This window comes from Oncorhynchus gorbuscha, linkage group LG06 (assembly GCF_021184085.1).
Source record: "Oncorhynchus gorbuscha isolate QuinsamMale2020 ecotype Even-year linkage group LG06, OgorEven_v1.0, whole genome shotgun sequence".
NCBI lineage: Eukaryota > Metazoa > Chordata > Actinopteri > Salmoniformes > Salmonidae > Oncorhynchus > Oncorhynchus gorbuscha.
The window spans coordinates 41,198,106-41,220,632 of NC_060178.1; the positions used below are offsets into that span (position 1 = coordinate 41,198,106).

The 22,527-nt window shown below is 43.1% G+C and overlaps 1 protein-coding gene across 1 annotated transcript; it reads right to left on the reverse strand.

Annotated features, from left to right (window-relative positions):
- Window positions 1-5,606: 5,606 nt before the first annotated feature.
- LOC124037975 (vitellogenin-like) lies at window positions 5,607-15,929 on the reverse strand. The gene is made up of 34 exons (XM_046353296.1): window positions 15,890-15,929; window positions 15,703-15,723; window positions 15,410-15,561; window positions 15,067-15,318; window positions 14,816-14,977; window positions 14,577-14,725; window positions 14,335-14,485; window positions 14,069-14,226; window positions 13,838-14,003; window positions 12,062-12,187; window positions 11,599-11,817; window positions 11,287-11,504; window positions 11,095-11,192; window positions 10,861-10,985; window positions 10,665-10,766; window positions 10,435-10,554; window positions 10,153-10,339; window positions 9,963-10,056; window positions 9,693-9,878; window positions 9,413-9,572; window positions 9,080-9,293; window positions 8,706-8,995; window positions 8,503-8,562; window positions 8,326-8,400; window positions 8,009-8,215; window positions 7,722-7,873; window positions 7,477-7,624; window positions 7,248-7,374; window positions 6,967-7,150; window positions 6,695-6,789; window positions 6,473-6,567; window positions 6,175-6,340; window positions 5,929-6,090; window positions 5,607-5,820 (listed from the first exon to the last, which is right to left on the reverse strand). Exons 1-34 carry the CDS (start codon window positions 15,927-15,929, stop codon window positions 5,708-5,710), a joined length of 4,974 nt encoding a protein of 1,657 aa, XP_046209252.1. The 3' UTR covers window positions 5,607-5,707.
- Window positions 15,930-22,527: the final 6,598 nt, after the last annotated feature.

Consider the following 22,527-nt stretch of genomic DNA (forward strand, 5'->3'; position numbering starts at 1 on the left):
GTGCTGCTGCTCCAGTTTCAACTGTTCTGCCTTATTATTATTCGACCATGCTGGTCATTTATGAACATTTGAACATCTTGGCCATGTTCTGTTATAATCTCCACCCAGCACAGCCAGAAGAGGACTGGCCACCCCACATAGCCTGGTTCCTCTCTAGGTTTCTTCATAGGTTTTGGCCTTTCTAGGGAGTTTTTCCTAGCCACCGTGCTTCTACACCTGCATTGCTTGCTGTTTGGGGTTTTAGGCTGGGTTTCTGTACAGCACTTTGAGATATCAGCTGATGTACGAAGGGCTATATAAATACATTTGATTTGATTTGAGTCTGCCAATAAGAATGTTGTGATTGACAGAGTCGAAAGCCTTAGCCAGGTCGATGAATATGGCTGCACAGTAATGTCTCTTATCGATGGCGGTTATGATATCGTTTAGGACCTTGAGCGTGGCTGAGGTACACCCATGACCAGCTCTGAAACCAGATTGCATAGCGGAGTGGGGATGCTTTAATAGTGTTATGCCCAGTCCTCAACCCTGATTGGTTTACATTCAAAATACATTTATTTGGAAAAAAAGGAGCAAAGTTGTACATTTGCCAACGATTCTAAAATCTTAGCTAGACAAGGAAGCCTTGAAAAGGGGAGATAATTATTAAGATTACTACTATCTCCGCCCCTATGGAGTAGTAGCACAAGAGCTGATTTCCATACTTTTGGAATACTGTCTTTCTTGATAATGTTTAATCAAACATTTTAGGTTATTGAGCCAACAATGATGGGCGCTTTACACTTTAGCAGCGCGGGATCCAAGTGGTTACCCCCTGTGGATGTATTGTTGTCTATTGCTGGCAAAGCATCCAGAACTTTTTTTTGTAAATAGCCTAAAAGAAAAGCTTTGACTATAATTTCTCTGATCATTCAGCAAGTTTTCCCTATCAGCATTCAGCCTAATATCATTGTGAATAGGCTTAGAAGTTCTTTCAAAGAGAGCCCGCTGAAATAAAATAATATAATAATAATAATAATATAATAATATATATGCCATTTAGCAGACGCGTTTATCCAAAGCGACTTACAGTCATGTGTGCATACATTCTACGTATGGGTGGTCCCGGGGATCAAACCCACTACCCTGGCGTTACAAGCGCCATGCTCTACCAACTGAGCTACAGAAGGACCACAAGGTGATTAAATGCATCACTGATGACATTTTTTCTGTATTGAGGCCAGTGTCTAAATTAATTTGTTGTGGCAGACAGGAGGAAGAAGATCTCTTTAGGGATTTAACAGTTTTCCAAAATGATACACAATGATTCCTCAGTTGCTTAAAAGCTTGCCAGTCCGGGCCTAAGCCTCTGTTCCTGGCCTTGGCCCAAGCATCATCTCTATTATCCCTATTATGAATGACTTCTATAATAATAATAATTTTGGAATGTACCAGGCATTCAATCTACCTTTAACCCTTTTTTTACGGTAGCTGTAACACCCGGGGTGTAGTGGTGGAAGAAGTCAGGCAAAGGAAGCAGAGAGTTCAGGGTAGCGCTACTTTATTTGCACCACAACGGTGAAACGACGCCAACCCAAACAAATGCCCCAAACACGGGGAACTTAAACAGTCCAGCAAAATACAAAATACACGGACAACTGTGACCTACAGCCGTGTACAACATGTACACTGAAAACAATCCCGCACAACCAGCAGAAGGGCCAGCTGGGAAATAAAGCCCAACCAATTATTCTAAACTAAACACAGGTGAAACTAATAAACAGAAAAAGGGGGAAAAGGGATCAGTGGCAGCTAGTAGGCCGGTGACGACAACCGCCGAGCGCCACCCACAATGGATTTCAGTAAAGAGTAAATGTTTTAATAAGAATGGCCACTCCACTACCTCTACCTGTCTGTCAGCTCTGAACACATTATAACCCTCAAAATGTATATCAGAGTCCAGAATGTCCGCAGCGATACAAGTTTCAGTCAATACCAGCATGCCCATATGTCTGCATAGCCCATATCTTGATGTAATCTAGTTTAGGAAGTAAGCTCCTGCTGTCCATATGCATCAACCCAAGTCCTTTACAATCTTTACATGTTTAAAGTCACATGGAGTCTACAACTCAAACAAGCTATGCTCAATTGGCAGTTGCAGATCCGGTCTCATGGTTGATGTTCATACAGTTGGTATGGCTATAAGCTTGGTACACCTGTATTTGGGGAGATTCTTCCATTCTTCTCTGCAGATCCCCTCAAGCTCTGTCAGGTTGGCTGCACAGCTATTTTCAAGTTTCTCCAGAGATGTTTTATTGGGTTCAAGTCTGGGCTCTGGCTGGGCCACTCAAGGACATTAAGAGACTTTTCCCGAAGCCACTCCTGCGTTGTCTTGGCTGTGTGCTTAGGGTTGATGTCCTGTTGGAAGGTGAACCTTCAACCCCAGTTTGAGGTCCTGAGAGCACTGGAGCAGATTTTCATCAAGGATCTCTCTGTACTTTGCTCTGTTCATCTTTCCCTCAACCCTGACGAGTCTCCCATTCCCTACTGCTTAAAAACATCCACACAGCATGATGCTTCCACCACCATGCTTCCCTGTAGGGATGGTGCCAGGTTTCCTCCAGATGTGACACTGGCCATTCAGGCCAAAGAGTTCAATGTTGGTTTCATCAGACACAATAATCTTTTTCTCATGGTCTGAAAGTCCTTTAGGTGCCTTTTGGCAAAATCCAAGTGCCTTTTAATGAGGAGAACTTCCGTCTGGCCACTCTACCATGAAGGCCTGATTGGTGGAGTGCTGCAGAGATGGCTGTCCTTCTGGAAGGTTCTCCTATCTCCACAGAGGAACTCTGGAGCTCTGTCAGAGTGACCATCGGGTTCTTGGTCACATCCCTGAGTAAGGCCCCCCTCCTCCAATTGCTCGAATCTTGGTGGTTCCAAACTTCTTCAATTTAAGAATGATGGAGGCCACTGTGTTCTTGGGTACCTTCAATGCTGAAGAAATGTTTTGGTACCCTCCCCCAGATCTGTGCTTTGACATAATCCTGTCTCGGAGCTCTACTGACAATTCCTTCAACCTCATGGCTTGTTTTTTTTTCTCTGACATACACTATCAACTGTGGGACCTTATATAGACAGGTATGTGCCTTTCCAAGTCATGTCCAATCAATTGAATTTACCACAGGTGGACTCTAATCATGTTGTAGAAACATCTTAAGTATGATCAATGGAAACAGGACGCACCTGAGCTCAATTTTGAGTCTCATAACAAACCATCTGAATCCAAGGCTTTTGATTGGGGAAGCAGCGAACCTTCACTGAGGTGACAATGTCGTCGATGCATTTCCTATTGAAGCCGGTAACGGAGGTGGTTAGCTCATCAATGCTATTGGCTTAGTCAAGGAATATATTCTAGTCAGCGCTAGCAAAGCTGTCCTGTAGCATAGCCTCCGGTTCAGAGGACCATTTCTCAATGCAACACATCATGGGTACTTCCCCTTTGAGCTTCTGCTTGTAGACAGGGAGCAGAAGTATAGAGTCATGATATGCCAAAAGGGTGATGAGGAAAGGCCTTGTATGCTTGCTTGTGGCTGGAGTAGCATTGGTCTTTATCCCCCCTTGTGGCATAGGAGTTGTGTTGATGGAAGTTGGGAATATGTGTCTTAAAATGACTAGGAATTTAATGACAAGGAACTTAATGACGAGGAACTTAATGACTAGGAACTTAATGACTTGGAACTTAATGACTAGGAACTTAATGACTAGGAACTTAATGACTAGGAATTTAATGACAAGGAATTTAATGACAAGGAATTTAATGACAAGGAACTTAATGACTAGGAACTTAATGACTAGGAATTTAATGACAAGGAACTTAATGACTAGGAACTTAATGACTAGGAACTAACAAGGAAAGCAGCCTCTCATGTTTTCCTGCCTGTTTCTCTTATCCTGAGATTGACCATATACAGCAATCACGATAACAGCTGAAAACTCTCTCGGGGGTAGAAAGTTTGGCATTTGTCCATCAAGTATTCCAAGACGGGTCAGCAATGGGTAGAAACTAGAGTCAGGACACCATTTACTGTTGATGAAGAGGCATACACCTCCTCCCATCAATTTTCCTGAATCCAATGTCCTGTCCGCTCGGTGAATGGAGAATCCATCGAGTTGGATTGCCATGGGGGCAAGGCCACGTGTTTTTGGGACGGACAAGGCCCCTGACTGTGTTTTGATAGAATCATAATATTTTGACTGCTGTGGTTTTTAAGGTAATGTTTTTGTTCGTAGATGTCATTTGTATAGATTTCATGTCAAAAGTATTTTTTATTGTATTACCTTTTGTTACAGTCATGTAGTTTTATACATTTGAATGTCAGACAACGTAATGTATTTGTTTTCATAGTCAACATAGTTTTTTCTTAACCTGTGATGGTTGCAATCTCGATACCGGGATCGATATGACAACTACCAGTGAAAATAGAGGGCGCCAAAAGTCAAAACACAGAAATCTTATAATTACAATTCCTAAAACATACATGTGTCTATTTTCGTTGATAATCCGATTCCGATCCGATAATCCGATTTCAAATAGGCTTTTCAGCGAAAGCACCACAATAAGCAGACATTTTCCAGCAAAATATAGCCTTCACAAAAACCAGAAATAAAGATAAAATGAATCACTAACCTTGAATTATCTTCATCAGATGACACTCATAGGACTTCATGTTACACAAAACATTTTGTTTGTTAAAGTTCATATATATATTTATAAAATCTGAGTTTACATTGGCGCGTTAGATTCACTAGTTCCAAAAACATCAAGTGATTTTGCATAGCCACATCACTCAACAGAAATACTTATCATAAATGTAGATGATAATATAGGTATACACATGGAATTATAGATGTACCTCTCCTTAATTCAACCGCTGTGTCAGATTTTTTTTTAAACGGAAAAAGAAATGCATGCAATAATCTGAGCTCAGATTTCTGACTTCCTGTTTTGACTTCAACTCAGGATTTTGCCTGCCAATATGAGTTCTGTTATACTCACAGACATCATTCAAACAGTTTTAGAAACTTCAGTGTTTTCTATCCAATACTAATAATACTATGCAAATATTAGAAACTATGACAGAGTAGCAGGCCGTTTGGTATGGGCACCGTTTCATCCAAGCTACTCAATACTGCCCCGGCAGACATAAAAAATTAAACATTGAATATCATTTTAGAATGTCCATTCAGTGAAATGTTGCTGATACACCAACACCAAATGTGAAAAGAGATCTAGTTCTTTACATTGATTTATAAAATTGACAAACTGTCTTTCCTTTCAATTGATTGTGATGACAACAAAACAATATTGGTCGATGCAGTGCAATGGAATTGGTATACTGAACAGTCATGGCATGTTGCGCGTGTTTCCAATACAACTCCTCTGTCAAGCTGAAGGTGTTTTTGGCACTGACATTTTTTTTTAAATAGTTTTTTAAATTTCATCATTCACCATGAAAAGTGATTGCCATTAAATGTATCTTATTAGAGGGCTCTTAGAGGGCTCTTTTTGCAAATGAAAAATGTGGAAAAATGTATCAGAGACCATCTTTGAATGCACAGTTGGATTTATTACAATTTGAGTGGTCAATAATGTTGTAGGTTACATCTCAGTGATGTGAAATTACATATTTTCTGTTATAAAAGTTACAGTATCTGCTCCACCAGAGCACTAAATGCACTGCTCAGAGCAGCGACAGGCCACATGGGCTTCTGCCTTCTCCATCAGGTCCACACTCTTCTCATAGATGCTGCTCAGACCTTCAGAGCGGTTCAGGTTGGAATCTGTAGTAGGAAATAAAGTAAGAAATGAGGAACTGCATATCAGTATTTATTGGATACATCAGAACAGTATGGTGTCTTCAGTAAAACAGTTGTCCATTATAGACTCACCGACGGGCAGGCAGTGGAAACCGATGGTGATGGGGGTGGTCCTCACTGGGAGGCATCCAGGCAGACAGCGCAGCACAGGCTCAACAGAGTAGCATTTGGACTCCCTGTCATCAACAATCACCTGCTTGTCCAGCTTCACAGACTCGAGCTTCATGAGACATTCTGACATAGAGAGGTACAGCAATAATATGTTAACTAAATTAACTGACATTTGTAATGCAGCATAAGCGGTAGGCTAAGACTTACCAGACGCAGCACGGCAGCTATCAGAAGCAAGCACCCAGGAATGGGCAAAGCTGACTGAGCTCTTGGTCAGGCGGCCACTGGGTGTACGGTACTCCTGTCTGTCTTCGCCATCAGCCTTTCCACAGAGTCCACAAGTCTGTCCCTTCATCCAGTCCACAACGTTAATCTGAGTGCCAAAATCACACAACAACTTAGAACAACTGTAGCTTATGTATTAGTACCCTTTAAACAAGTAGTACGCTATTCATACATTTAATGATACAGTATTATTGATATCATGACATAAGATTCCAATCACCTTCCATGAGTACTTATCAAAGTAGACTTTTTGGAGACCATGGCTTGGGGCATAGAGAGACATGCCTTCACCCTTCTGTTTGATCTTGATAGAACCTTAGGCAAGAAAAACAATGATGTAGTTTATGGATGAGGCCATTTTCTATTATCTTATTACTGCAGTACATTAGATTATTCTAGTTATTGTGATGTTGATAAATAAGGTTGAAGGAGCATGAGAAACCTGAGGGGTCCTCGTATGGGAGGTTGTCTTTGGAAATTTCCATTCCATTGACCTTCACTATCACATCATTGTCGTCAGGGTACAGGTCAACATCACTGGAAGTGTCAAAGATAACATTACATTTACATTTAAGTCATTTAGCAGACGCTCTTATCCAGAGCGACTTACAAATTGGTGCATTCACCTTATGACATCCATTTCATACATTGTTATTGATGGAACTAAGAAATATATTTGTGTGAAAAGCAATTGTTTTCTAAAACAATACTCACATGTCAGAGATTTTCACATTGATGTGATTTTGTTCAGATGTGTGATCCTTCTTCAGCAGAACCATGAATTTGAGCTCTATGGTGCAATCCTGAGCCAAAACTTGGTAGCAGGAGAGCGGCATGTTGATCTTGTACTTCCTGTTGTTGAATGTTGTCAATATGTCTCTGGACATGCTACATTTAACTGGAAAACAATAGTGTTAATTTATACCTTCCTGTCCTTTTTAACGTTGTACTGTGACATTGTTTTGTTTTTTAGTTTTTTAAATGTTTCTTCTTACCTGCGTTGACTTCAGAAAACAAGTAGTGGATTTGGTTAACAATGTTGTCATCAAAGGGAGAAAGATCAGTCATAGACTCAATGGGCAGAGAACAGGGGAGGTTCACACCCCGTTTATACAGTGTCATCTGTGATTTAGATACACAAATCAGAAACAGTCAACCAAGAAGAGAAGTCTGGAGAAATAAAACAGCAGAAAATGCTATTGTGGGAAAAACAATGTTCCTCACCTTGGGTGTTTTCAGAATGACATCCAGGGTCCTTTCAGATGTTGCAACCACAGTGCATTGAATCTGTTTCTCACTATTTCTGTCTTTTTGCATTGGAACCAAGTCAGCCAGGTAATATGGGATGTACCCAGGGATGAATTCAGACACGCTAGAAGAGAAAAGGTTACACAAATCAGAAGTTGTTCTTGATTTGTTCTGTAACATTATTCAGCTATCACTAGTAAATAACAAATGAGTAACCGTACATCCTAACATAGCGCCAAACAGCCTTGGGAACCTTGGGGAGTTTGTCCCAAGACAACCTCAGACGAACTGCAGGGCTTGGACCAACAAGACCAGTCTCAGCAGTGATAAAGGTGTTATAATCCTTGCACTCTGCACCCCAAGCAATCTTGGCCTAATTAGGAGAACAAAATAAAGTGTAATTTTTAGTATACCTTAGTTGTTATTGCTACCCACGGGACAACCTAAACATAAAAAAACGATCAAAAAACGTATATTGTAGCACCATTTACAAGATATTTGATCTTACAGTGACTTTGTGTTTGCTGAGCAGAACACCATCAGCACACAGTTTCCAGTTGTCGTTCTCATCAAGGGCAGCCATAATGATCTGCAGTCTGGAAGTAGCTTTGTTCAAGTAAGCAGTAACCTGGTATCCCTCGATCTTATGGTCAGCTCTCACTAAACGGAAGAGGATGATCACCTTAGGGGCAAGTTTATTGCCAAGGAATTTGTCCTGAGAAGAGAAACACATTTTAAATCTTAATTCATCTCTGCGCTCTCTCCCAATGGCACACAATGAAAGAGATGATAATCTTGACTCAAGTTATGATGGTGAAGTGTCACCTGCTTGTAGATGGCATGGAAGCTGGAGGCACTGCTCTTGCTTCTGGAGATGATATTGGAGGTGGCTTGAGAGTCCTGCAAACAAACAGCAAAATCCAGGGTATTTACGGAAAAACTTTTATACAAACATTCATTTTTGTCAACCATACCGTAGATGAAAATTCCTCAATATTGTACCTTGTGATTCTTTTTGAATTTGCGGTCGTCGGGGTCGTAAGGCTGGTCGGGGCCGTCAGGCTATTTGAGTAAAAATACCAATACATTCAATAAATTCTCTTCACATTTTTAACATCTATGTATGTTTTCAACAGGTCTGTGCCTTGTTTGTCAACTCCATAAATATCTGACTCAAGGAGTTTTGTGAGAAACAGTAGCCTTACCTCGGAGATGCGGGAGCTGGAGGAGCTGGAAGAGCTGCTGCTCTCTGATTTTTTGGAACTAGGGCGGGGCCTACTAGAGCTGCTGGAACTAGAGCTGCTGGAACTAGAGGAATCTCTGGTGCCGTTCTTCAGATCAGGCACCAGAATTTTCTTGAGCTTCAACAGTACAGTTTTTCCCTCGGGAGCTTCCTCCTCTTCGTTCATGGTGATGACTTTGATAATCTTTTCTGCAGCCTTGGGTCCAACTTGCACTTCAAACTCCAGCCTCTCGATGGCAGGTTCAGATGATGCTAAAAATGGAATGCATTATAAATAGCTAAACAAATTGTTGCATGTATATGCTGAACTTGGCTTATTACCAAATTAATGCTTACATGGTTTCACAGAAATAAGGACTGAATGCTTTCCAATTATGTTGTAGAAAAGAGTGTTTCTGATGAAGGCAGCACTCTCTGAGGCAAATTCAAAGCATGCTTTGACTCCAAGCCTTTCGACACAGATTGTCTCCTCAAGATGGACTACAATTGCCTTAATGATGGGCTTGAAGTTGGATGGCAAATCAGAAGAGAGGATCTCGGAAGATCTTGACTGTAAAAATGATATAAATTCACAAAATGTATCAAATGTCTGGGGTCTGTGGTTAATAATTTCTGATTGGCAATGCTTATGTGGATTTAGTTTTGAACAAGTATTTCATACAAACTCACCAAACTTCCAGCAAAAGAGGCAGCAGAGCCTGCAATCATAGATGTGAACATATCCCTGGACTGCTGTGTGCTTCTTGCTACTCCTTGGGCAGGAATCAAGGGAGTTATTCTCTCGACTGGGACATCCTCCACATTTCTTGCCACAGCAAAGGTCTCAATGCTGTTTGAAAGAACAAAGATCTCAAGAAATCTGTAGTGTGGCAGCAGTGTTAAAAAATATTAACTTAATGTAAACAGCTATTACATCCTCTTTTCTGACCAAGAAAAAGATTGCCCTTACTGTGCGACAGCAATATGCTCAGGAGGGGAAACAGGGAAAGCTTCAAACTTGAAGTAGCCATTAGCGATGTCAAGCTGTGCTGCAAATTTTGCAGGGACAATTGTGCGGACCTTAGCTCTTGCCATAATAGCAGCCTGGATGAATGCAGTGTTCACTCCCATCACAGCAAATGTATGCATGACAATGCTACAGGAAGGGGAGACATTTGTTAAATTTACCAAGATTTGTTGTATTAATGATGTCTTCAGAAAATATTGGTCTTATACCTACCTTGGTCTAACTTCGGCCTGTAGCTCAATGTTTGTTTCCAATAGCTGGGCAGCATGGAAGGTTTCAGGCAGAGGAGGTGTCAGAGTGGCACGGACTATGAACATAAAGATAAAAGCACATTCATATGGGAGATCAGAGATCTAGCGAAGAACTACTAATTACTAAGCAAGAACTATTATGATATAGTTACCTTTGACGTATGCTTTAGCGACAGCAGCAGTGTAGTAACTGAGCTCCATGGGCAAACCAACAGCAGTGGGGAAGATGCGACGCACCTCTGCAGCCAGCAGGGGCTTAACATACTGGAAAGTTGCTCCAGCCAACAGTGCCTTCAAGGCATTTTTTCCCAAAGCGCGTGCAGAAGGACTGTTGGCAAGCTGTGGGATATTATTAGGTTTAGCTGTTTTGTCCCTCAACTGTGAATGTTTTATGAATACTTTTGGAGACTATTAAGTTATATCATCTCTTGTACCTGAAGTGCCTGATCGATCATGACCTTGTCGATGTTGGCAAAGGCAATTTCCTGTCCAAAGAACTTCACATATATAGAGGCTAGGGGCTTTTTTGTGGCTAGGGACCTCCAGTCAGACAGCTGTGGATAGATGAGTAAAGCAAACCTGATTGATCAATTTAATTTTAAAAAGCCACAGGGATTGAAGCAATTTAAGATAAATGTGTAATGTAGTGATTCTTGATACTTACAGCCTTAATGACACGCCTCATCTTGGTGATCCTGTCAGCATTTTCAGGAGCTGGGGGTATTTTCAGAAGAGCCTCCTGGATTCCCTCAGTTCTCACTCCAACCTAAGGGGCAAACATTAAGCTTGGACAGTTAAAAAGTGTTTTAAATGTTCTCAATCATTATCATTTCAAGGAACTTTGAAAAAAACGCCTTTACCTCAAGAACATCAGCAGCTGCTCCAGCAAAGTAGGTGCGAGCTTTGGCCATGACAGTTCTGGGGAAAAGGGTGGCAGCATCGTTGATGTAGAAAGCACTGGCAGCAGCACCAATCCTCTGGGGATCTTTAAAATGGGGAAAAATGACTGTAATTGATTGACTTAGTTGATGTTTAGTGAATGATGCTAATGGGCCAGTCGTTGCAAGCCAAGGAAGATAAGAGGAGGACCTTACTGGAATAGGCATCCAGGTGGATGGCTTGACTGAAGTGGCAGCGCAATCTTCTAAATTTGGTGCTGAGCATCTTGACAGCAACATTGCAGGCAGCAGCACTAAAATGAAGGAATAGCAACTATGTTATTAAATCTGATTCCATAGATATTGAGAGAGATGTAATGACATGTAAAGGTGAAAGAGTGCTCTTACACTGAGGCAAAGTCAGGGGCGGTGCTCCTGGTTAGGGACATCATGTGAGAGTAGGTGAAGCTAGCCACCTGCAGATTTTTCTCTGTTTTCAGAATGCTAGCTAAAGTAATCACCAGGCCCATTGGGGGCTTTGTCTCAAACAGAACAATGCAGGCAAGCATGCGGAGCTCTGGGTGGAGAGCCTTGTCCATGAACAACTGCACAGCAACTTCCTGGACCTATTTCACAACAATAATGCAGAGATTTGAATGGACTTTGCCAATGAGAATGATGATGTTGTCATTTGCAATTTAATGGAGGGACTGTACTCACCATTCTAGGCTCCCTCTTAGCAATGTTCCTCAGGGCCAAGACTGCATCAGCCTGGACTCTCAGGGGCAGAGCAGCAGCTGCAGTTCCAAACACGGGTAGGAGCTTTGTGATTGGTTTAATGCTAGCAGGATGGCCAGCATTACCCAGAGCTTTAAGAACCATGGAGAGTTCCTCAAATTTGCTATTAGCAACAGCCTGAACAGCAAGTTCGTGGATGGGCTGTGGGAAGACATGTACAGTAGGTATGTTTGAATAACCTCAATTAGTAGATCATCTTATACATGAATTGACATCTACCTATTTGAAGAGTATCCCACAAGCACTGACTTTGCTGATAAATCTTTTTTTCGAGGGAAATGTACCTGATACGATTGTGATATGTTGCTATCTCACCTATCTATCGTAAGAGCATCTGTTAAGTGACTCAAATATAAATGATTATAGGAAAATACATCCAGTTTACCTTCACAAGTTCAGCGGGGCAGTTGGGATATTCAACACAGTATTTGGAAACCATGGTACCATAACCAAGCATGGCGATCTCACGTAGAACTGGGTGTGTCTGAATCTTGTGGTTGAAAGCCAGGCTCTGGTGGTGAAAAAGGTATTGTTTTGAGTCATCTTTATATAATTTCTTACAAAATATTGAAGAGATAGGACAGTGTAGAAGGAGTAAAGTGGGTCCAGGATTCACAACCAGACGGTTGTGAGCACATATGTGACCAGCTTCAAAAAACTAGGCATATGTCGCACATCACTACTTCATAGGAGAGGCATTTGCAGTTTATTCTTTCAGAAATGCCTCCTGGAACATGTGAACTGTCATGTGCCTTCATAACAAACTTGTCTGCCATCTGTAAATATGAATACAATTGTTAAATTAGGAGCCTCGTTGGTTTAGCCATGGAAAAATACCTTCCCGCTAGCCATGATTGGCTGAGATAATGAATGGACTAATGAATGGGCTGGACATGCCGAGAGATGAGTTTGTGTTGGTCTACTATTTAGCACACTTCTGTCTATAACATGAGCTGCTCGGTATGTGTCAATAATCCTTGCTACAGTGGCTTTTTTGAAAGATATAATGCTAGCTATGGAGATCTGCAAATGTGTTGCTACTGCGCTCAAAACATTGTTGCCCAGAATTTATTAGGTGCTATTGACAAAGATTAGCGGGGAACAGTTGTGATGGACTACTTTCTGCACCCAGTCAGTGTGAACCGAAGTGACTTGACACAACAACGGGCCCAACAAGCTGTAGCTTGCTACAAACCAAACAGAAAAGACACACTGCCATGAAGTGTTCATCCATGTATACTGGTAAGAGTGTAGCTACATTCTCAGATATTACAAGTTTCAAATTTGGTCAGAAAGTCATTTTCATTGCAAGTTCAAGCATACTGTTAGCTAGCTAGCAAATGTTAGCTTGCTGGCTTGCTAGCTAATGGCACGTGTATGATCTCTGTAGTAATATTATTTGTATCTCAGAAAGCCACTTGTAATTGCTGATTACGGCCATCGATTGTATTTCATGAACATGTGTACATGTCCAGACAATAGTAACCATCCACTTAGCAACATGTGGCTGGGGGTGGTTATATAATTTATTTCACATGACCCATCAGTTTTGGACAAGTGTCTGGGTAAGCATAATGTATAATTATAAAATATTTTTATCCGGACACTTTCAAAGTCAGATTAGGTTATAGGCCAAGGACTAAATAAAGTGTATTTTTACCTGGAGTTTTCCCTATTTTAGGCTACTACTTTCACCACTTTTAGTCTTGAAATGTTTGGTTGATTACTACACTACCTTACTCACTCTGTTTAGCTCATGGTCTCGCATGTGAATCCTTAAAGAGATGGGTGGGGCTAGGGCTTTAGAGGGTGTGAACGATGCCAAATAGGTTTAAACGCAGAAGCTCTCCAGTAGTTGTCAGAAAAAATTCAAGGGACATTTTCTCAAAAGTGAGGTTACAAGTTGACCAACTTTCAAAGCAGAATTACTTTCGCATTGTTCCTCAACTGTGGTGTATGATATTCCGTTTTGTAGATCTGAGTCTCTACTTTAAATAAAAAAACACCAAATGTTGCTACATAAAACTGAATCGAGGCGCTGGGTCACATATGTGTTGAAGGTAGTGGTGTTAACCACTAGACCACCTCATGCTACAATTTTTAGTCATCTTATTGAGGAAATCTATAAGAATGCTTAAACATCATTTAAAGGTTTACTTACTTCAACAAGCTTGACAGTCTCCAGATCAGCAGCCACCATATGCACAGCGGCAACCAGAGCCTGAGCAGCCTCAAAAATAGTGATGTCACCAGCCAAAAACTTCTCCTTGATGAATCTCACAGCCACTGAACTTCCGATGGAGGGGACAGCATCCAGGATCCAGTGTCTGAAAAAAAAGGGTTTCTGTCATCGTGTCTTTGTTTGAGTAATTGAGCATGATTTCTTTTTTACCTGTAAACTGGTTTGGCCTTGAACTCAGCCCAGATGGCATTAATAGTCTCAGAGCTTGCCATGCGCAGGAGCTGAATAAACTGCAGAAACTTAAGAGGAGCATCTTCATGGACCGGTACCGTGTTGTATGTGACCAGATGATTCAGGATCTTCACAGCCTAAACAATTATAATGAAGTGATTGTATTAAACCTTTGTTATCTGTGGCTTTACATATGGTCAGGCTTTATGTATCAAATAATAGATAGAGCCATTGAGTCACTGTACCTGAGCACGTGCGTTGCTGATCTTAAGGAGCTGAATGGGCATCTGGAGAATCTCAGTGGCAAACTCATACCGGATGGATCCACGGTGAACATAATTTGCATCGGGGAGAATAATTGGAGCCTTCTTGATCTCAACGAAAGTCAACATTTGTCTGTGAAAGGTAGTTCATGGGAAACTTTTAAACCTATAAGCTTAATAAAATGAAAATGGTTTCCTTTTGTACCACAAATCAGTCAACATACTTTGCTTCCATTTGGGCAGCTCCTGACATCTCATTGAATGGTGTGAACTGATGGAGCTCAGTAACAGTGGCCTCCAAGATCAGAGCACCATTGTCAGCGGGCTTCATGAGGTATTTGTAAGTGGCAGCTCCCATCAGGGCCTCCCCTCTCTGTTTAGACAAAACACAGAGTTGTATTGTCATGTGAAGTGTTTCTGGTTATGTTTTTCCAACCCCCAAAATAGATACTTATGCTCATACCTGCCGGCACTCTACACACTTCTCTGTGTAAGCCAGACCAAAGTCCTTCATGATTCTCTGCTGGCAGTTATTGAGATCCTTGCTCTTGGTCAAATGGATGTGCTCTGCCTTGGCATCTTCCCTGATCACATAGTGGGTCTTGCACACTCCCTGAGCTCCAGCCTAACACAAAAGAGAGCATGAGTGAGGAACTCAAACATTGCTTACTGAAACATGTTTTGCATCTATATATGAACATATACAAGTATTACCTCCTGCAACTCATAGACGTTTTGTGTCTTCTTGATGTTGAGCTGAAGAATGTTCAGGATACCTCTATGGACATTCAGCACTGTTTCAGAGACAGCAGTGGGGGCAAATACCTTACCCACAACACCCTTGGCATACTCAAACTTGATGGGAATCGAGAACTGAGCAGCCAAGGCTGAAGTGAATTTTGCAGATGGGACGAAAGGATCGTTGGGCCACACACCACTGTACTCAAAGATCTCAGGGTTCACAAGCTACAAGAAGATATCAATTGATGTATCAGTCAATGTAATGGACATCACATTAAGATATTGTTTGTGTGGGAACTTCATGTATAATAAATACCTTCAGCAAGTAGGTATTCTCTGCAACTGCACTGATAAGAACTTTGCTGATTACTTTTACTCCAGCTCTAGCCAGACCCTCCTCAGGCAGACCACCCAGGAGCAGTGCCTCATACTTGTACACATAGGTCTTACTGGCAGCAAAATCAGGGGCTGTAATAACAATCAAAACATATTTGATGATCTTGTGATCTGAGAAGTGGTTTTACATAATTTATTCAACTAGAAAAAAATGTAGAAGTGAAACCACCTAATAAACATAAGTAAAAATCCATAATAATAATATGTACTTACCAAAGTTAACAGATTGACTCGCTACAAGATAAAAACAAAAATTATTGTCACAATATGTTACTGAATGTTTTTCCAAAAATGTCATAGATACAGAATTGTACATTTCAATATTTATATAACTTAGTTATATTTACAATAAGTTAGTTATAATATCTACACTAGAATAAGACAGAAAAACTGTACTTACCCACAAGGGCTAGAGTCAGTGCAAGTACTACTGCTCTCATGGCCAGTGTGATGTGAGGAACAACAGTCCCAGTCCGCCTTTTAAAGAAGTGCTCTATCGACAAAAACAATCGTAACAAAATATATAATTAACTAATGTTTCATAATTTGAGTTCAGTATGTGCTCATAATAAAGCCTGTTGAGTTGGTTATCACTAGTTCTGAGGTGGCCACATACACCCGTAGGTTAGGTTAACCTGCCCCACTGCCATTTAGCCCTTTACAGGTCAATGTCCATCTAAGTCAGTTCTTTAATGAAAATTATCTGGAGAATCACGTGTTGTTTTATCCAACAAGTTATGTGTACCTTCATTTTTCTTTAAATATTACATTAGTTATTTTTCTCTATTTATCTGATAGAGTGCATCCAATTTGTTGAGTAGAGTTTTGGAGGCTATTTTATAAATGACATCGCCGAAGTTGAGGATCGGTAGGATGGTCAGTTTTACGAGGGTGTGTTTGGGAGCATGAGTAAAGGATGCTTTGTTGCGAAATAGGAAGCCGATTCTAGATTTAATTTTGGATTGGAGATGTTTAATGTGAGTCTGGAAGGAGAGTTTACAGTCTAACCAGACACCTAGGTATTTGTAGTTGTCCACATATTCTAAGTCAGAACCGTCCAGAGAGAGTAGTGATGCTGTGCGGGCAGTGATCGGTTGAAAAGCATGCATTTGGTTTAACTTGCATTTAAGAGCAGTTGGAGGCCACGGAAGGAGAGTTGTATGGCATTGAAGCTCGTCTAGAGGTTAGTAGCGGCAGCGTAGCCTAGTGGTTAGAGCGTTGGACTAGTAACCAGAAGGTTGCGAATTCAAACCCCCCGAGCTGACAAGGTACAAATCTGTCGTTCTGCCCCTGAACAGGCAGTTAACCCACTGTTCCCAGGCCGTCATTGAAAATAAGAATGTGTTCTTAACTGACTTGCCTGGTTAAATAAAGGTAAAATTAAAATTAAAGTTAACACAGTGTCCAAAGAGGGGCCAAAGATTTACATTTAAGTCATTTAGCAGACGCTCTTATCCAGAGCGACTTACAAATTGGTGCATTCACCTTGTGACATCCAGTGGAACAGCCACTTTACAATAGTGCATCTAAATCTTTTAAGGGGGGGGGGTGAGAAGGATTACTTTATCCTATCCTAGGTATTCCTTAAAGAGGTGGGGTTTCAGGTGTCTCCGGAAGGTGGTGATTGACTCCGCTGTCCTGGCGTCGTGAGGGAGTTTGTTCCACCATTGGGGGGGCCAGAGCAGCGAACAGTTTTGACTGGGCTGAGCGGGAACTGTACTTCCTCAGTGGTAGGGAGGCGAGCAGGCCAGAGGTGGATGAACACAGTCCCTTGTTTGGGTGTAGGGCCTGATCAGAGCCTGGAGGTACTGAGGTGCCGTTCCCCTCACAGCTCCGTAGGCAAGCACCATGGTCTTGTAGCGGATGCGAGCTTCAACTGGAAGCCAGTGGAGAGAGCGGAGGAGCGGGGTGACGTGAGAGAACTTGGGAAGGTTGAACACCAGACGGGCTGCGGCGTTCTGGATGAGTTGTAGGGGTTTAATGGCACAGGCAGGGAGCCCAGCCAACAGCGAGTTGCAGTAATCCAGACGGGAGATGACAAGTAACTGGATTAGGACCTGCGCCGCTTCCTGTGTGTGGCAGGGTCGTACTCTGCGGATGTTGTAGAGCATGAACCTACAGGAACGGGCCACCGCCTTGATGTTGGTTGAGAACGACAGGGTGTTGTCCAGGATCACGCCAAGGTTCTTAGCGCTCTGGGAGGAGGACACAATGGAGTTGTCAACCGTGATGGCGAGATCATGGAACGGGCAGTCCTTCCCCGGGAGGAAGAGCAGCTCCGTCTTGCCGAGGTTCAGCTTGAGGTGGTGATCCATCATCCACACTGATATGTCTGCCAGACATGCAGAGATGCGATTCGCCACCTGGTCATCAGAAGGGGGAAAGGAGAAGATTAATTGTGTGTCGTCTGCATAGCAATGATAGGAGAGACCATGTGAGGTTATGACAGAGCCAAGTGACTTGGTGTATAGCGAGAATAGGAGAGGGCCTAGAACAGAGCCCTGGGGGACACCAGTGGTGAGAGCGCGTGGTGAGGAGACAGATTCTCGCCACGCCACCTGGTAGGAGCGACCTGTCAGGTAGGACGCAATCCAAACGTGGGCCGCGCCGGAGATGCCCAACTCGGAGAGGGTGGAGAGGAGGATCTGATGGTTCACAGTATCGAAGGCAGCCGATAGGTCTAGAAGGATGAGAGCAGAGGAGAGAGAGTTAGCTTTAGCAGTGTGGAGCGCCTCCGTGATACAGAGAAGAGCAGTCTCAGTTGAATGACTAGTCTTGAAACCTGACTGATTTGGATCAAGAAGGTCATTCTGAGAGAGATAGCGGGAGAGCTGGCCAAGGACGGCACGTTCAAGAGTTTTGGAGAGAAAAGAAAGAAGGGATACTGGTCTGTAGTTGTTGACATCGGAGGGATCGAGTGTAGGTTTTTTCAGAAGGGGTGCAACTGTCGCTCTCTTGAAGACGGAAGGGACGTAGCCAGCGGTCAGGGATGAGTTGATGAGCGAGGTGAGGTAAGGGAGAAGGTCTCCGGAAATGGTCTGGAGAAGAGAGGAGGGGATAGGGTCAAGCGGGCAGGTTTTTGGGCGGCCGGCCGTTACAAGACGCGAGATTTCTTCTGGAGAAAGAGTCCAGAGCACAGGGTAGGGCAGTGTGAGCAGAACCAGCGGTGTCGTTTGACTTAGCAAACGAGGATCGGATGTCGTCGACCTTCTTTTCAAAATGGTTGACGAAGTCATCTGCAGAGAGGGAGGAGGGGGGAGGGGGAGGAGGATTCAGGAGGGAGGAGAAGGTGGCAAAGAGCTTCCTAGGGTTAGAGGCAGATGCTTGGAATTTAGAGTGGTAGAAAGTGGCTTTAGCAGCAGAGACAGAAGAGGAAAATGTAGAGAGGAGGGAGTGAAAGGATGCCAGGTCCGCAGGGAGGCGAGTTTTCCTCCATTTCCGCTCGGCTGCCCGGAGCTCTGTTCTGTGAGCTCGCAATGAGTTGTCGAGCCACGGAGCGGGAGGGGAGGACCGAGCCGGCCTGGAGGATAGGGGACATAGAGAGTCAAAGGATGCAGAAAGGGAGGAGAGGAGGGTTGAGGAGGCAGAATCAGGAGATAGGTTGGAGAAGGTTTGAGCAGAGGGAAGAGATGATAGGATGGAAGAGGAGAGAGTAGCGGGGGAGAGAGAGCAAAGGTTGGGACGGCGCGATACCATTTGAGTAGGGGCAGTGTGGGAAGTGTTGGATGAGAGCGAGAGGGAAAAGGATACAAGGTAGTGGTCGGAGACTTGGAGGGGAGTTGCAATGAGGTTAGTGGAAGAACAGCATCTAGTAAAGATGAGGTCGAGCGTATTGCCTGCTTTGTGAGTAGGGGGGGAAGGTGAGAGGGTGAGGTCAAAAGAGGAGAGGAGTGGAAAGAAGGAGGCAGAGAGGAATGAGTCAAAGGTAGACGTGGGGAGGTTAAAGTCGCCCAGAACTGTGAGAGGTGAGCCGTCCTCAGCAAAGGAGCTTATCAAGGCATCAAGCTCATTGATGAACTCTCCGAGGGAACCTGGAGGGCGATAAATGATAAGGATGTTAAGCTTGAAAGGGCTGGTAACTGTGACAGCATGGAATTCAAAGGAGGCGATAGACAGATGGGTAAGGGGAGAAAGAGAGAATGACCACTTGGGAGAGATGAGGATCCCAGTGCCACCACCCCGCTGACCAGAAGCTCTCGGGGTGTGCGAGAACACGTGGGCGGACGAAGAGAGAGCAGTAGGAGTAGCAGTGTTGTCTGTGGTGATCCATGTTTCCGTCAGTGCCAAGAAGTCGAGGGACTGGAGGGAGGCATAGGCTGAGATGAACTCTGCCTTGTTGACCGCAGATTGGCAGTTCCAGAGGCTACCGGAGACCTGGAACTCCACGTGGGTCGTGCGCGCTGGGACCACCAGATTAGGGTGGCCGCGGCCACGCGGTGTGGAGCGTTTGTATGGTCTGTGCAGAGAGGAGAGAACAGGGATAGACAGACACATAGTTGACAGGCTACAGAAGAGGCTACGCTAATGCAAAGGAGATTGGAATGACAAGTGGACTACACGTCTCGAATGTTCAGAAAGTTAAGCTTACGTAGCAAGAATCTTATTGACTAAAATGATAAAAAATGATACAGTACTGCTGAAGTAGGCTAGCTGGCAGTGGCTGCGTTGTTGACTTTGTAGGCTAGCTGGCAGTGGCTGCGTTGTTGACACTACACTAATCAAGTCGTTCTGTTGAGTGTAATAGTTTCTACAGTGCTGCTATTCGGGGGCTAGCTGGCTAGCTAGCAGTGTTGTTTACGTTACGTTGCGTTAAAAGAACGACAATAGCTGGCTAGCTAACCTAGAAAGTCGCTCTAGACTACACAATTATCTTTGATACAAAGACGGCTATGTAGCTAGCTATGTAGCTAGCTACGATCAAACAAATCAAACCGTTGTACTGTAATGAAATGAAGTGAAAATGTGATACTACCTGTGGAGCGAAGCCGAATGCGACTGGGTTGTTGAGTTCTATTCGGAAGACGTTGGCTAGCTGTTGGCTAGCTAGCAGTGTCTCCTACGTTAAGGACGACAAATAGCTGGCTAGCTAACCTCGGTAAATTAAGATAATCACTCTAAGACTACACACTCTAAACTACACAATTATCTTGGATACGAAGACAGCAAAGACAGCTATGTAGCTAGCTAACACTACACTAATCAAGTCATTCAGTTGAGTGTAATAGTTTCTACAGTGCTGCTATTCGGTGGACGTTTGCTAGCTGGCTAGCTGCTGGGCAAATAGCAGTGAAGACTACGTTAGGACGACGAAATACGATAATTACGCAATTATCTTGCTTGATACAAAGACGGCTATGTAGCTAGCTAAGAAGAAATTGCTAAGATTATACAGAATGGTGTCGTCTGTGTAGAGATGGACCAAAGAATCACCAGCAGCAAGTCCGACATAATTGATGTATACAGAGAAGAGAGTCGGCCCTAGATTTGAACCCTGTAGCACCCCCAGAGAGACTGCCAGAGGTCTGGACAACAAGCCCTCCTATTTGACACACTGAACTCTATGAGAGAAGTAGTTGGTGAACCAAGCAAGGCAGTCATTTGAGAAACCAAGGCTGTTGAGCTATATCCTTCCTGTTTGGCCCTGTCCGGGGGTGTCCGCTGCACAGTAATGTCTCTTATCGATGGCGGTTATGATATCGTTTAAGACCTTGAGCGTGGCTGAGGTACACCCATGACCAGCTCTGAAACCAGATTGCATAGCGGAGTGGGGATGCTTTAATAGTGTTATGCCCAGTCTTCAACCCTGATTGGTTTATATTCAAAATACATGTATTTGGGAAAAAAGGAGCAAAGTTGTACATTTGCCAAGAATTCTAGAATCTTAGCTAGACAAGGAAGCCTTGAAAAGGGGAGATAATTGTTAAGATCACTACTATCCCCGCCCCTATGGAGTGGTAGCACAAGAGCTGATTTCCATACTTTTGGAATACTGTCTTTCTTGATAATGTTTAATAAAACATTTTAGGTTATTGAGCCAACAATGATGGGCGCTGCACACTTAAGCAGCCCGGGATCCAAGTGGTTACCCCCTGTGGAAGTATTGTTGTCTATTGCTGGCAAGGCATCCGGAACTTTTTTTTGTAAATAGCCTAAAAGAAAAGCTTTGGCTATAATTTCTCGGATCATTCAGCAAGTGTCCCCTATCAGCAGTCAGCCTAATATCATTGTGAATAGGCTTAGAAGTTCTTTCAAAGAGAGCCCAAAATAAAATGGTGATTAAATGCATCACTGATGACATTTTTTCTGTAATGAGGCCAGTGTCTAAATTAATTTGTTGTGGCAGACTGTCATGTTTTGTCATTGATTATCATGTCTTGTCTCTGTGCTTCCCTTCTATTCGTTTCCCTCTGCTGGTCTTATTAGGTTCTTTCCCTCTTTCTATTCCTCTCTCTTCCCCTCCCTCTCTCCCTCTCTCGCTCTCTCTCTCTATCGTTCCGTTCCTGCTCCCAGCTGTTCCTCATTCTCCTAACTACCTCATTTACTCTTTCACACCTGTCCCCTATTTTGCCCTCTGATTAGAGTCCCTATTTCTCCCTCTGTTTTCCGCTTCTGTCCTTGTCGGATCCTTGTTTGATGTTCGCTGTTCTTGTCCTCGTTCCGTCCTGTCATGTTTTTTGCCTTCTTCAGATGCTGCGTGTGAGCAGGTGTCTAGATCAGCTACGGCCTGCGCCTTCCCGAAGCGACCTGCAGTCTGTGGTCGCATCTTCAGTTGTTCCCCTCTACTGACTAGAGGGTTTCAGTATTCCTGTTTTGACTTGGAATAAACTCTGTTTCTGTAAAGTCGCTTTTGGGTCCTCATTCACCTGCATAACACAGACAGGAGGAAGAAGATCTCTTTAGGGATTTGACAGTTTTCCAAAATGATACACAATGATTCCTCAGTTGCTTAAAATCTTGCCAGTCCAGGCCTAAGCCTCTGTTCCTGACCTTGGCCCAAGCATCATCTCTATTATGAATGACTTCTATAATAATAATAAT